This window comes from Eucyclogobius newberryi, unplaced genomic scaffold (genome assembly GCF_026437365.1).
Source record: "Eucyclogobius newberryi isolate DKJ021-1_F unplaced genomic scaffold, fEucNew1.0.hap1 SCAF_10, whole genome shotgun sequence".
NCBI classification, from domain to species: Eukaryota; Metazoa; Chordata; class Actinopteri; order Gobiiformes; family Gobiidae; genus Eucyclogobius; species Eucyclogobius newberryi.
The window spans coordinates 27,637,580-27,651,189 of NW_027315724.1; the positions used below are offsets into that span (position 1 = coordinate 27,637,580).

The following is a 13,610-nucleotide window of genomic DNA, read 5'->3' on the forward strand; positions in this document are numbered from 1 at the left end:
TCAAATTTAAGGGAATTTGTCGACTTAATGTGTTTAATATTGACTATAATAATATAATATAATAATGATTATTGAGAAAGAACATTCAGTAAAGGAAAATTATGATTTGATTGTGACTTGTTTTTCTCCCAGCCAGTGCGTATTTGTAGGTAAATACGCTACTATAATTCAACATTTACAGTAGTGGAAAGTACAAACGTAAAAGTACTTTACTGTGTGTTTACAGTGGATACTTAACTTTTATTTCTACACCACTAGATGAAGTACTTTCACATTGTTTGAGAGGCTATTTTGTAGTATTTTGATGGTGACATTCAGACTAAAAGCTTTGAATTCAAGTCCTGACTTAATACAATTATATATCAAAAGACTAGAGATGAATTGACTAAAAAAAAATTCAAAAAAATCTAGATCACCACATTTCACTCTCTGATAGTTGAGAACATAATGTATTTCTCTTTTTAACTCTTAAACACGTATTCAAATACTTTTACTTAAGTAGCTTTTTATATGAGATTACTTTTACAGGGTTAGATTTTATTTAATTAAAGCATATTTTACCATTACAAATAATGATACACTTTTGATGCCTGACAAATGCACAGTTTGAAAACCACTGTCTGAGACCATACTACAGAAAGTTAGACTAATAAAACAAAAGTAAATCATTAATAATCAACATAGTTCTACTCCCAATGCCAACCACTTCCCAGACTACAAACTTTTAACCACAATCCACACTAAGTTCAAGCTTGTAATTAACTTGTTTCAGTAAGTGCATTTTGTCTACCACACCCTTTCATTCATACCGGCACATCCACTTAACGAAGACATAAAAAAGGTGCCTCGTATGTGCATGTCAGCATCTTTTGTTATGTGATTAATTCTTTGTCTGTTCACCTATCCTCAGAGTCTGATGACCAGAATTACCGAGTGTGTGCGGTCCATGCCCTGGTGCATAAGCTGCCAGGGAGGAACCGAGAAATGCTGGAGCTGCTAATAAAACATCTTGTCACGTACGTTTTGGTGTAATGAATGGCTAACCCTGTGGGCCTATGAGAAGAGATAAAAATGGTTTAGACTGATTAAAGTGTCCTCACAGTCCTGGGACAGCTTAATGCACTTGTAGCTGTCAGTGTGTGTGGTAAGGAATTACATTTGGACATATCAGCCGTGAGCAGGCCAGTAATGCTCGGCTGCGTTTACAGAGTTTCCACCCAGAGCCAGTTCAACCTGATGACCGTGTCCAACCTGGGCGTCGTCTTCGGGCCCACACTGATGAGGTCACAGGAAGAGACGGTGGCGGCCATGATGAATATTAAGTTCCAGAACATCGTGGTGGAGATTCTCATCGAAAACTGCATTAAGGTAAAAAATAATTAAAAAAATAATAATACAATGTAAGTAATGTAATGTATTTTTAGTTTGATGGGATAGTCCCTGAGGTAAATATTTATCATAGTTTTACATCAGTGAAGTTGCAGTATTTTGGACAATGATATTAGCTTGGAAACTATCATATTTACAGGTCTGATCTGACTTATCTATCTTCACTTCTCAACTCATTTTCCTGGATGAATTTTGATGGTCTTTTTATAAGAATTATTCTTCATGAAAACAAACACTGTTGGAAATGTTTTTTCTTAGGTAAAGGAACCCACTTACCTTGGGTAAATGGGGATCTTATTCATATTCATATATAGAGGGCAGAGAGAGTTCATGGAGCTACTATCATCACACAAAGCTCCTGCAAATGCAATGAAGAAATGAATGCACTTCAACCACAAGAAACTCAAATGAAATGAATTAACAAATGATTAACCCACCCGGGAAATCTGGTGGAACGATGATCAATATCAGTACAAATAATTAAGTTACTAATGATCCTCCCACCTTTGCTAGTGCTTTTAGTTTGCACTTACCCAAACTTAGAGTAATAGGTGAACTTTCCTTTAACAGTGACTCTGCCATTCAGATGAAGTTTATTAAACTAGGAGCCCGTGCCCTCTCATCCCCTTTGGCTGTACTTTTTAACTTATCTTTTGCTACCTACAAGTCTCTTTACCCTAGAATTGTGCCAATGTTATTCCATTGCATAAATCTGGAGAGTTCTTGCTCTCCTCCACAGCATCGCATTATATTTATTCAACAATCTGATATTTAATTGATATTGAAAGCCTGTCAGGGTTCAGAAATGTTTTTCTACAACTACTGCTCTTTTTAAACATACAAAGGACATGTTCTCTTGTTTTAATAATGGTATGTGTACTGGTGCTATGCTCATTGATCTCACTAAAGCTTTTGATTTAGTAGATCATTATCTACTGCAAATTGCATAATATTGGTCTTTCTAGGTCCGCTCTATTATTGTTCCACTCTTATTTGCACTACCATCACCAGAGTGTCTTTTGGAGGCCACCAGTCCAATCTCAGTTATAAACAAAGCCATTCCACAAGATTCCTCTTTTGGTCCTGTATGTTTTTCTATATCCATGGCTCCCAGGCAAATTAATCCTTCCTGATTTGAAGGATTTTTTGAGAACCTTTCCCCATGATGAAGGTCAGACGGGCCGAAACCTCGTCTTCATAAATTAATCAAGAGTGAGACAGTGTGCGGGAGTTTGAAATCTCCATTCAAAATACATAATATTATCATTTGAAGTGTGCTATTGCGATGATGCCAAATCCTTCAAATCAGGAAAAAATCCTTATTCCTGAAACCAATGAATTAATTAATGACCCTCTGAGTAGCTGAACTGTGACATTAAACTGCAACATATCCAATTCCTTACTAAATTATTTTAACTTAGTTTAGCATTGGCTCTTGTCCAATTAGCTACTACTCAACAAATCCAAGTCATATGCTTTTTTCTTTTCATAGATCTGAATAGAATAGTTCAAGCACTTGGGCCTTTGGTTGGATTCAGATCTCTTTTATTTATGTAAACAGCATTGCAAACAAGCTTAATTACTCCCTAAAATTACTGTCCCAATCTTTCAACAACTCCAAGCAGTTAGGTTACTTCCCGTCCTAGATCATGATTAGATTATTACCAAGGTACTACATCCGTTTATCCCTAATCACTTTATATTGTATACAACGGCCTGTGCAGATTCATACTGCCCCTACAGGACACACCACTGTGCTATGTGCCAACACCTGTCCTGGCCCAGCAAGAAGGCACACTCATCCTTAATTAGCCTTCATATTTTATACAATATCTAATACTGTTTAGCTCCTCCTACAGTCAATGCCATACAATTCACCTCTTTTTCACACACCCAAAAAGAGGAATGGGTAAACATGCATTTCAATACAAATCAACTGACTGGAACCTCCTCCCAGTTTCCATCTGCTCCTTGACCTTCTTCCCACTGTTTAAGAATGCTGTTTTAGAAAATGTCAAACATGTGTGTGATTGCTTCTAACCCTGATTGTATCTGTAATTTACCTATTTATTTGTTTATTTGTTAATTTACTTTTTATTTATTTGTATGTATGTGTGTAGCAGTATGTCTTGTTAATGTTTTTTTTTTTTTCATTTCTATTGTATATTTCATGTAATCAAATATCAAAATTTTACTGTCAAGGAAAGAAAAGTTGAAAAATCAAAGTTGAAAATGACTTTCCCTCTATTCTGAAAATACAAAGACAATTTATGCCCAACTAACATTTTTTCTGATAGTTTAAACAAACATTTAACAAAATGAAGGTTTTATCTGTGTTATTTAATTTGTAATTATTTTTATAACTGGTATTACAACATGTAATTACCTCTACCCATGTCACGTCTGCTACCCAGATGTACCAGGAAGTAACATAATAAATGTTACTAAAATGGTCAAATGGGAAAAATTGGCAAACTTTCAAATATAATCATGTTTACTACGTTTTACTGAAATGTTTGGTCTAACTTTTCATACACTTCAAGTTAATGTGATCATAATAATATAATCCATATGTACTACAATGTTATGTATTATTTTTCTTTTAATTCTGGTTTTGTCTAGTCCTAGTATTATCTAAAAAAAATAAAAAGAAGGAAAGAAATATTAGATCCTTACTGAAGAAAAAACCCTGTTAGAGTAAGTTTTATGGGAGTTCTCTTCGTGGGTTTCAGTTTCCTGTTTATTGGTGATAACAAAGGAATTGCTCACCGCATTCTTGTATTCATGTCAGCAAATAAAAAAACTACCGTTGCACAAATACCTAGAGGAGTGGATTAGGAGATATTTCAGCTATCAGCAATGGATGCCTTTTGAATGTCTCATTTTATATTATGTCCTTATCGTCTTCTTTAATTCCTGTTACTAATCATCCCCTAATCCTAAAAGCCTCTGTAAAGACAGTTTGTACTTTGCATTCAGTACATCAAGTAATCTTCTAAATTCTATCTCTGGTTGATTAATCGTTGGTCTAAACCTGCAGATATTCGATCAGCCTCCGGACCCGAACGTGCCTCCGCCTCAGCCCCAGAGTCGGCCGGACTCACGTCGCAGCAGGGCCATGTGTATGTCGACCAGCACCAGGAAGCCCCGCATTTACGCCCCGACGCTGTGCCTGTCAGACGCAGAAAGTGAGGACCAACGAGAGCACTGGGACGCACGATTCCACTATCTACTGATTTGTGACCTAAGAGCATAAAACAAAACCATTACCAAACTCTATTCTTCAGTGTGAATGCAAATTGTAGGGATACTTTATCACAATTATGTTAAGATAAGATAAGATATTCCTTTATTGTCAAGAGCCTACTATGAAAATGCATACATGCCTTTGGGCTTGCACAAATCCTTACATTTGTGCAAAATCTGTCTAATGTTCTGTTCACTTGTTTAATGTAAAACCATCAAATTGACTCGATATTATTTTATTGATTCAGTTTGTACAAAGTAGTTTTTCAAGCCCTTATTGTTTTTGTGTGCTAGTATGACAGTAACAAATATCAAGTGCTATATATAAGTCAAATTAATTAGTTATTAGTAGTATTAGTTGTATTAGTTGTATTAGTATTAGTAGTTTCACAGACAGAAGTCACAAAGTGCTAGACAAAAACTGTTGAAACACAAAATAAAGTAATAAGATAAGATAAGATAAGATATTCCTTTATTGTCCCACATGGGGAAATTTCATTGGTGCAACGCAGGTAGATACAGAGGTAGATACAGAAGAACAGATCACTTATAGGAAGTCTGAAAAACACTTTCAGTAGAAGATCTCCTATAAATAAATAAAAACTCCCATAGACAAATAAATAAATACATAAATACCATTGCATGTGATCACGACAGTAATTGCACATGAATATGTGTCACGACAGCACATAGATTGCACATGAATTTCACAGTAATTGCACAGTAATTGCACATGAATTCCAACAGCAATTGCACATATGACAGAGTTGCACATCAGTATTAGGTTAGGTCAGTATTGCGGGTGTTCAGTACTAACAGTTTTTGTTATAAAGTCTGACAGCAGCAGGAAGGAAAGACCTACAGAACCTTTCCTTCACACATCGAGGGTGGATCAGTCTCTCACTGAAGCTGCTCTCCAGAGCGGAGAGAGTGTCCTGCAGGGGGTGACACTCATGGTCCAGCATAGATGTGAATCTAGCCAGGACCCTCCTGTCCCCCACCTCCTGCACCGAGTCCAGAGCACAGCCCAGGACGGAGCTGGACTTCTTGATGACTCTGTCCAGCCTCTTCCTCTCCCTCTCTGTGATGCTGCTGCTCCAGCAGGCCACACCATACAGGAGGGCTGATGCCACCACAGAGTCGTAGAAGGTCTTCAGGAGTGGCCCTGTCACTCCAAAAGACCTGAGTCTCCTCAGGAGGTAGAGCCGACTCTGGCTCTTCCTGTACAGTGCGTCTGTGTTATGAGTCCAGTCCAGTTTGTGGTTCAGATGAACACCCAGGTACTTGTATGAGTCCACTCTCTCAATGTCCCGTCCCTGGATGTTCACTGGGGGCAGTGGGGTGGCGTCTGCGGAAATCCACCACCATCTCCTTGGTCTTCCCCGCGTTGATGAGGAGGTGGTTCCGCTGACACCAGTCCACAAAGTCCTGCGCCAGTCCTCTGTACTCCGCGTCATCGTCGTCCGTGATGAGTCTGATGATGGCAGAGTCATCAGAGAACTTCTGCAGGACACAGCTGCCCGTGTCATGTCTGAAGTCTGCAGTATAAAGGGTGAAGAGAAAGGGCGCGAGGACAGTGCCCTGGGGCGCCCCCACACTGCAGGTCCGAGTGTCAGACACACAGTTCCGGGCTCTCACAAACTGGGGTCGGTCTGTGAGGTAGTCCAGGATCCACTCTGCCAGGTCATACTCCACACCAGCCGTCTCCAGCTTGTCCCTCAGGAGCAGCGGCTGGATGGTGTTGAAGGCGCTGGAGAGATCGAAGAACAGGATCCTCACAGAGCTGCCAGGCTTTTCCAGGTGAGAGAGAGAGCGGTGCAGCAGGGAGATGACGGCGTCCTCCACTCCGATGCCAGACCGATATGCAAACTGCAGCGGGTCCATGGCTGAGCTCACGGTGGAGCGGAGGTGGTCCAGGACCAGCCGCTCCAGTGTCTTCATCAGGTGGGACGTGAGAGCCACTGGCCTGAAGCTGTTGAGGTCTTTGGGGCGCGGTGTCTTAGGCACAGGTACCAGACAGGAGGTCTTCCAGACCTGTGGTACCACCCTCAGCTTCAGGCTCATGTTGAAGACATGCTCCATCACTCCACACAGTTCATCTGCGCAGGACTTAAGGAGCCTGGGGCTGATGCCATCAGGTCCTGCTGCCTTCCTCACTTTAATCCTCTTCAGCTCACTCCTCACCTGTGCTGCTGTGACAGTCAGTGGTTGGCAGGGGGACCGTGTGCTGGGGGGATGGGTGAGTCCAGGCGAAGTGGGGAGCTGATGGTCCGGGGCAGATAAGCGAAGAGGAACAGATGCAGGGCATTGTCCAGCTGTGGAAGAGGGAGCATGCAGCTGTGCAGGGGGAGGGGCGGGTGACCGATCAAACCTCAAGAAGTGAGCATTTAAATCATTCACCCACTGTAGATCCCCCTCTGTCTGGGCAGGGGGGATTTTGAAGCCCGAGATGGTTTTCAGGCTCCTCCACACTCCCTGAATGTTCTTTTGCTGCAGCTGCTCCTCCATCCTCCTCCTGTAGCCGGCCTCAGCCTGCCTGATCTTCCTCCTCAGCTCCTTCTGCACAGTACTCAGCTCCTCCTTGTTCCCTGACCTGAAGGCTCTCTTCTTCTCCTTCAGCAGAGCCTTCAGTTCACGGTTAATCCATGGCTTGTTGATTGGAAAACACTGCACCGTCCGGGAGGGAACAATGTTCTCAAAACAGAAGTTGATGTAGTCCGTGATGCACTCTGTGATGGTGTTGATGTCCTCCCCATGTGGGTCATAAAGCTCAGTCCAGACAGTGGTGCTGAAGCAGTCCCTCAGAGCCTCCTCGCTCTCAGCAGACCACATCCTCACCTCACGGGACACCACAGGCTGCCTGCGCACGATGGGTTCATACACAGGCCTCAGATGTACAAGGTTGTGGTCCGAGCTGCCCAGGGGAGGGAGGGGGGAAGAAGAATAAGCCTCCTTGGTGTTGGCAAAAAACAAGTCCAATGTTCTATTCTCTCTGGTGGGGCAGGTAACATACCGGGTGTATGTTGGTAGAACAGAAGAGGGAGAAGCGTGGTTAAAGTCACCAGAGATGAGGAAGAGAGCCTGTGGATGCTGTGTTTGCAGCCTACAAGTGCAGGAGAGCAGTGCTTCACAAGCATTTTCAGCATTGGCAGACGGGGCCACATAGACTGCGATCAAAATCACATGTGAGAACTCCCGGGGCAGATAATATGGCCTCATGCCAATAGCCAATAGTTCAATATCCTTGTTACATAGCTGCTCCCTCACTGTGCAGTGTTCGGGTTTGGACCAGCTCGTGTTCACATACACCGCCACACCTCCACCTCTTTTCTTCCCGGATTCTCTCGTTCTGTCCGCCCGCAGCAGATGAAAATTGTCCAAACCTACAATAGAGTCTGGCATTTCTGCTGTTAACCAGGTCTCTGTGAAAATCAAGACGCTGCTGTCCCTATAAATCCTCTGGGACCGCATGAGGCTCGCTATTTCCGTCATTTTATTTTGAAGGGACCTCACGTTACCTATGACTACGGCGGGAACCGACTTCCTGTTTGTCCCTCTCTTCTCTCGGAGTTTACGTCCAGCCCGTCTGCCTTTCCAGGTGAGAGAGAGAGCCTTTCCTTAGGAAAACGCAACGAGGCAAATAAAAACACAGACTTACCGTGAGCAATACACATACAACAATATACAGTCAAATCAGTCCCTAAAGCAATTGTGATTAAAAAGCCTGACTGAATAAAAAGGTTTTAAGCTGAACCTTGAAAGTAACAACAGAGTCCAGTGACTGGTGGCAATGGCCTGGAACAGGGCCGGCCCCAGCACATTTGGTGCCCTAGGCGAGCTACTCCCCTGGCGCCCCCCCAAAAAAAAATTCTGCCAAGCAACAACCATTTTCGTTGATTTATTTGTCAATTCCAAATAGTGTTTGGATACATAGAAGGGGGCGCAACATTTTTTTTTTTTTAATCCAGAGGGCCCCCCCCCTAGTGCCATTTAAACACCCACTTTATACTTGCCACCCCCAGGCACCCGCCATACTAGGCCGGCCCTGGCCTAGAAGGATCGGTCTGAAAACGAGTGCGAGGAACCGTCGGTGTTTTCTGATCCAAAGACCTCAGTGAGCGAGGGGGAGTCTACGGTTTGATCTGATCGCTGATACACAAAGGCACCTGACCATGCAAGGCTCTGAAAGTTAGCGCTCATATTTTAAATCGTATGCAATAGGAAGACCGGCAGCCAGTGAAGGGCTTTGAGAATGGGTGAAATGTGTGCCTTTCTATTTGTGCCGGTCAAGGTCCTCGCTGCAGAGATCTGGACTAGCTGCAAACGAGAGAGCTCCTTCTTGTTTGGACAGGAAAACAAGGAAAACAAACTATTACAACAGTCGAAACGTGAAGACACAAAAGCATGATTTATGAGTTCCAGATCATTTTGACACACCATTTTTCTGAGTTTAGACATTTTTCTCAGCTGAAAAAAAGACCTATTCCTGGTCAACTGCTTCGAGTGGAGCTCTAAAGACATGTTTTTGTCAAAGATATTACCTAAGTTTTTAAGACTTGTTTTGCAGACCGGCCTAGATCCCCAAATACTGATTTGTCCCTGGAATGGAATTTTCTTAGCACTCAAGCCTTGGATGCAGGACAATAGATAACTCAAACATGCATGAATCAATCAAAATACAACATTACTAAGTCAATAATGACAATTGTAGAAAAAGGTTCAGTTGTAGTCATCTGGACTCAGTTTTAAAGCTCATAAAGGTTCATTAAGCATAGCATGTCTCCTTTAATTGTGTTAATATCAGTTTCATTCCGGTTTTGTTATTTTGACGGAGCAGATTTTAATGAGAGCCTTATGTGCCCGTCTCCTGGTCCCTGCATAGGTGACACGCTGAGCAGTAGCCGCAGCAGCACACCCACGGGCAGCCTGGAGTCGCTGTCATCACACTCCTCAGAGCAGAACAGCTCCACCAAAACCACCTGTCCCGCTCAGGACCTGGACACGTCTCTGCTGGACCTGCTCCAACTGCCCGGGCTGCTGTCCAACGGTCCCGGGGCCAGGGACGCCGTGAGCAGTGGCGAGTCCAGCTCACGGGAGGACGCGGGACGCACGGACGGGGAGTCCGAGGACGCGCTCAGCCTGTCCTCGGTCAGCACCTCGTCCCAAATGTCAGCTGCCCCGAAAAAGGCCCCGCACAGCCACAGCAGCCTTAACATGGCGCTGATGAAGCACTTTGCAGATGAAAGTGAGTGTGCATATACAAGAGGAGAGTTCATTTGCAAAATCAGATAGTGCCATTTGAAATAAAAAGGTCAGAGGCTTACAATTTACTCTCTAACTTTCAAAAGCTAAACCGATTTTTATTCCATCCCTTCTTGAGGAAATCCCTCTACTGTTATAATATGTAGAATATAATGTCAAAAAGAAGAAAGAAATACACGGAGACAGAATGAACTCTTCATTGATACTTACAACATAAGCTTTGGAAGTCTTTACACTTATTTCATTTGACCAATTTAAAATAAAGCTGGGCAATGTTTCATGTTTCAAGCATATTTGAAAGCATAAAAGCACATTTGTTATCTTGATTTATAAGGAAATGAAAACCAGTCTTCATTCAAATAGAATATAGCGTACAGTATATTTTACAATAATGTTTGAAATTATAGATATTATTTATTTTTGTGCTGGATCAGTTTCATATGAATTTGTTTTTCGTCCAGGCGATAGGCGCTGCTCTGCATCTGTCCCAAGTCTACCGACACTGGAGTTCAAGGACAACCCCAAACTTCCTCCCAAAGATGTGATTCGCCGCAGGATGGACCCCTCCGTCAGCAATGGTTACCAAAGACCAGGCTCAATGTAAATATTCTTCATCATGAATAACAAATGCAGACAAATGTACATGATTCAGGTCATCTTAACTCACTTCTGAGTTAATGAGCCTGAGCTTGTGCTTGTGCTATTCAAATCAGCATTAAAAGCATCATGCAAAACGATCTTCTGAGTTACAAAACAAGCACATTTGCCAAATAGCCACAACCTCAGGGAGAACATTATTTAAGACCTTTCAAAACAATGTCTCAACAAATCAGAAGACTTAGATACTATGTTTAACAGTATCAAATTTTATAAACCACTCTTTATTTTTACTCTATTTTATTAAAGCGCACATGTGTTCTCTTTCAGTTGGCATAAGACATAAACGTTGCTGTTGGATCATCTATACATGTTCACATAACAGCAATAAATAACGTCTTGACTCTTTTACACAGTAGTTTTTTGTCATCAAGACGTCAATCGTGTAAGAAAATCCCCGGTTGCAGTTGTCACATCCACATGTAGGTTGTTTAGAATCACACTGCACTTCCTGGGAGCCTTTCTGTCTGCGTGTTATAAGTCAATAGTCCTGGAGGTTTGGAGGCCTTCATCAGTCTCTCGGTGCAGTCAAGCCTGTCTGTTTATGCGTACGCAGCATAAAGAGGATTTCGGGATTGGAGGAGTATGTGCACCCAGATTTATGTATTTTCCTCCTGCAGTGGGAGCCTGGTTTTAATTACGTACATTCTGGCTTTTGTTGGGTTGATGTGACCCAGCGGCAGCATGTGCTCTGCCGGGACAAATAGATTGTTTGACTTTCCATGTCTGAGAAAGCAGGCGAGTCGCACAGTTTCTCAAGTACGCTCCCAGTATAGCTCCCGCCGCACACTGCCCCAGGTTGTTGTGCTCAGGGTCAAGTGGCGCCTTGTTACACAGTTTTACTCAACCGGACTTTAGCGCAGACGCGGCAGGAGGAAGTCTCCCACTCTGTTTTTACTTTCTCCAAACAAAAGAGACGATGTCAGTGCCAGTTTCAAGTTACAATCATAAAAATAATATCAAATAGTTAAGATTCCTGTCCTGGCAGCAGTATATCAATACCGGCTCTACTACTTTTATCAACCCTATAAAAGCAACTCATGCATGATAATGGACCAAACAGGAGGATCAAGATTTAGACTTTTATTGTTGGTACTTTTATGTTGCAAATGTAAATTGCACAGTACAATGTTATGATTTAATTTAATTTAATTTAAAAGTACTATATTGTAAATTGCACAGCACAAAGTTATGATTTAAATTAAATTTAATTTAAAAGTACTATATTGTTATTGCAGTGTTGCAGCACGTGCACTTCTTTTTGAGGGTGCCACATCGTCTGAGCCTGGCCCAGCTGGAAGGTATGCAGTATTATGGCACCGTTCTAAGATTCATTTCATCTTGAAATATGATTTTGTCTTTCCAGAGAGGCCAAGGCAGTGTACTCATGTGAGGCTGAGCACAGTCATGAACTGAGCTTTCCACAAGGGGCAAACTTCTCAAATGGTGAGTCAAATCAAAACTGGGTCAAAGCATTGATCAAAGCGTTTGCACTGCCCAGATATGACACTTTGCCCAAATGCACATGGCTGACTTTGACTATCAAATGAATTACTCACTAGATTTGAAAAGGAAGTCGTTTTTTTTTCTTCTATTTCTTCATACCATTCATCCTTTTCTGGAGACTTGGTGAACAATCTGTGCAGGTCACTGTAACCTTGTGATAGAAGGCTCTGGTGCCTGTTCCAACTTAACCCAACCCTCAAAGAAGAATGTCAACAAATGCTCCCTATTTAATTGTAGCTACAGTGATCCAACTATGCCATTTTCTTTTTATTCTGCTTTCAAGCTGATCTGTCTGTGTGACTCTTGTTGCATTTGCATAATGATGATGTGGTTTAACCCCAAAGGATCAAAAATCTTGTTCTTTGGGTTTTACTTATGTTATGTTTTGTTTCTATTCTTTAGTTTATCCCTCTGTTGAACCTGGCTGGCTCCAAGCAACATACGAGGGTAAAACCGGCTTAATCCCAGAGAATTATGTCGTCTTCCTCTAAAACGCTGGTTAACATAATATTATTTCATGGTATCCATGGAAGAGACAAACAAGGTATTATTATAATGTACTTTGTTGTTGTCATGTTGTCCTTTTGTATTGCAGTTATTATACAGTATATTATTATTATAGTATAAAACATAATTTGTACGAGATGAGTCACACTTTTGATCTGTTTACTGTAGGTGTGTTTCAGTTTGAATCATTCACTCATAAAAACACATTTAAAAAAATCTTGCGCTGTTTAAATTGTTTTATTTAACAAATAAAATAAAAATGTGTTAGTTGTAACTTTTCGACCAAAAAAAAGCTATTTTTCAGACACAAACTACTAGAAAGCTGCACATTAATCTTACATTAATTTTGTTTGCACATTAATCTTTATCTATTTGTCTGTAATAATTGAACTTGTTCACTGCTGTATTGCACTTTGAGATCACACACAATAATGTACTGTTACTGACTCTTTTTCTGTATTTCTGTAAATGATACTTTCTGTATGACCACTGGCACACTGGTGTACTAGCCAAATAAATACACCACAATATTCAGTTAAAGACAACTTTTATATTTTATTAATTTTAAATTATTGTCACAGAATTTTGAAAGATACTTTTACAACAACAAAATCAAGCTGTTGTTGTTCCAAAATAAGACTGAAGCAGAAATGTATCTGTGAAGCTATTCACAAAGTGTTGAGTGTTCTTTAGTATTTACATCTATTCGAATGTGAAGTGGCCTTGAACAAACTCTCTGACTGACCAAAACTGTATGAGAAGGGTTTTTTTTTGTCCAAATATTATCCATAATATGTCAATATGTTACATTCACATTATGATGTCAATTTCAACATATCTACTGTTCTCTACAGCTTTCAATTTAACTGAATCCATGAACTCACTTGTTACTCTAGAGACTGCGCTCATACTGTCAACATTAGGTGTGTAAATACAGAATAGGCCAGCTTGTAAATTAATGAAACATCAAGTTTTTTCCACATGTTTAAGGCTACGGTGTGTACTTTTAAAATAAATATACCCACCCTGAAGTTCATCACAGT

At 41.2% G+C, this 13,610-nt stretch overlaps 1 protein-coding gene across 2 annotated transcripts in view; it reads left to right on the top strand.

Moving 5' to 3' along the window:
• Positions 1-12,695, top strand: part of arhgap42b (Rho GTPase activating protein 42b) — a 92,150-nt gene extending 79,455 nt beyond the window's left edge. For both annotated transcript variants that reach the window (XM_072453029.1, XM_072453030.1), the window contains 8 exons: positions 911-1,016; positions 1,209-1,368; positions 4,430-4,577; positions 9,518-9,880; positions 10,359-10,497; positions 11,793-11,855; positions 11,921-12,000; positions 12,463-12,695. In XM_072453029.1, the coding sequence (XP_072309130.1) occupies positions 911-1,016; positions 1,209-1,368; positions 4,430-4,577; positions 9,518-9,880; positions 10,359-10,497; positions 11,793-11,855; positions 11,921-12,000; positions 12,463-12,551 (1,148 nt within the window). In that variant the 3' untranslated portion in view covers positions 12,552-12,695. The remainder of the gene's footprint in view (positions 1-910; positions 1,017-1,208; positions 1,369-4,429; positions 4,578-9,517; positions 9,881-10,358; positions 10,498-11,792; positions 11,856-11,920; positions 12,001-12,462) is intronic.
• Positions 12,696-13,610: the final 915 nt, after the last annotated feature.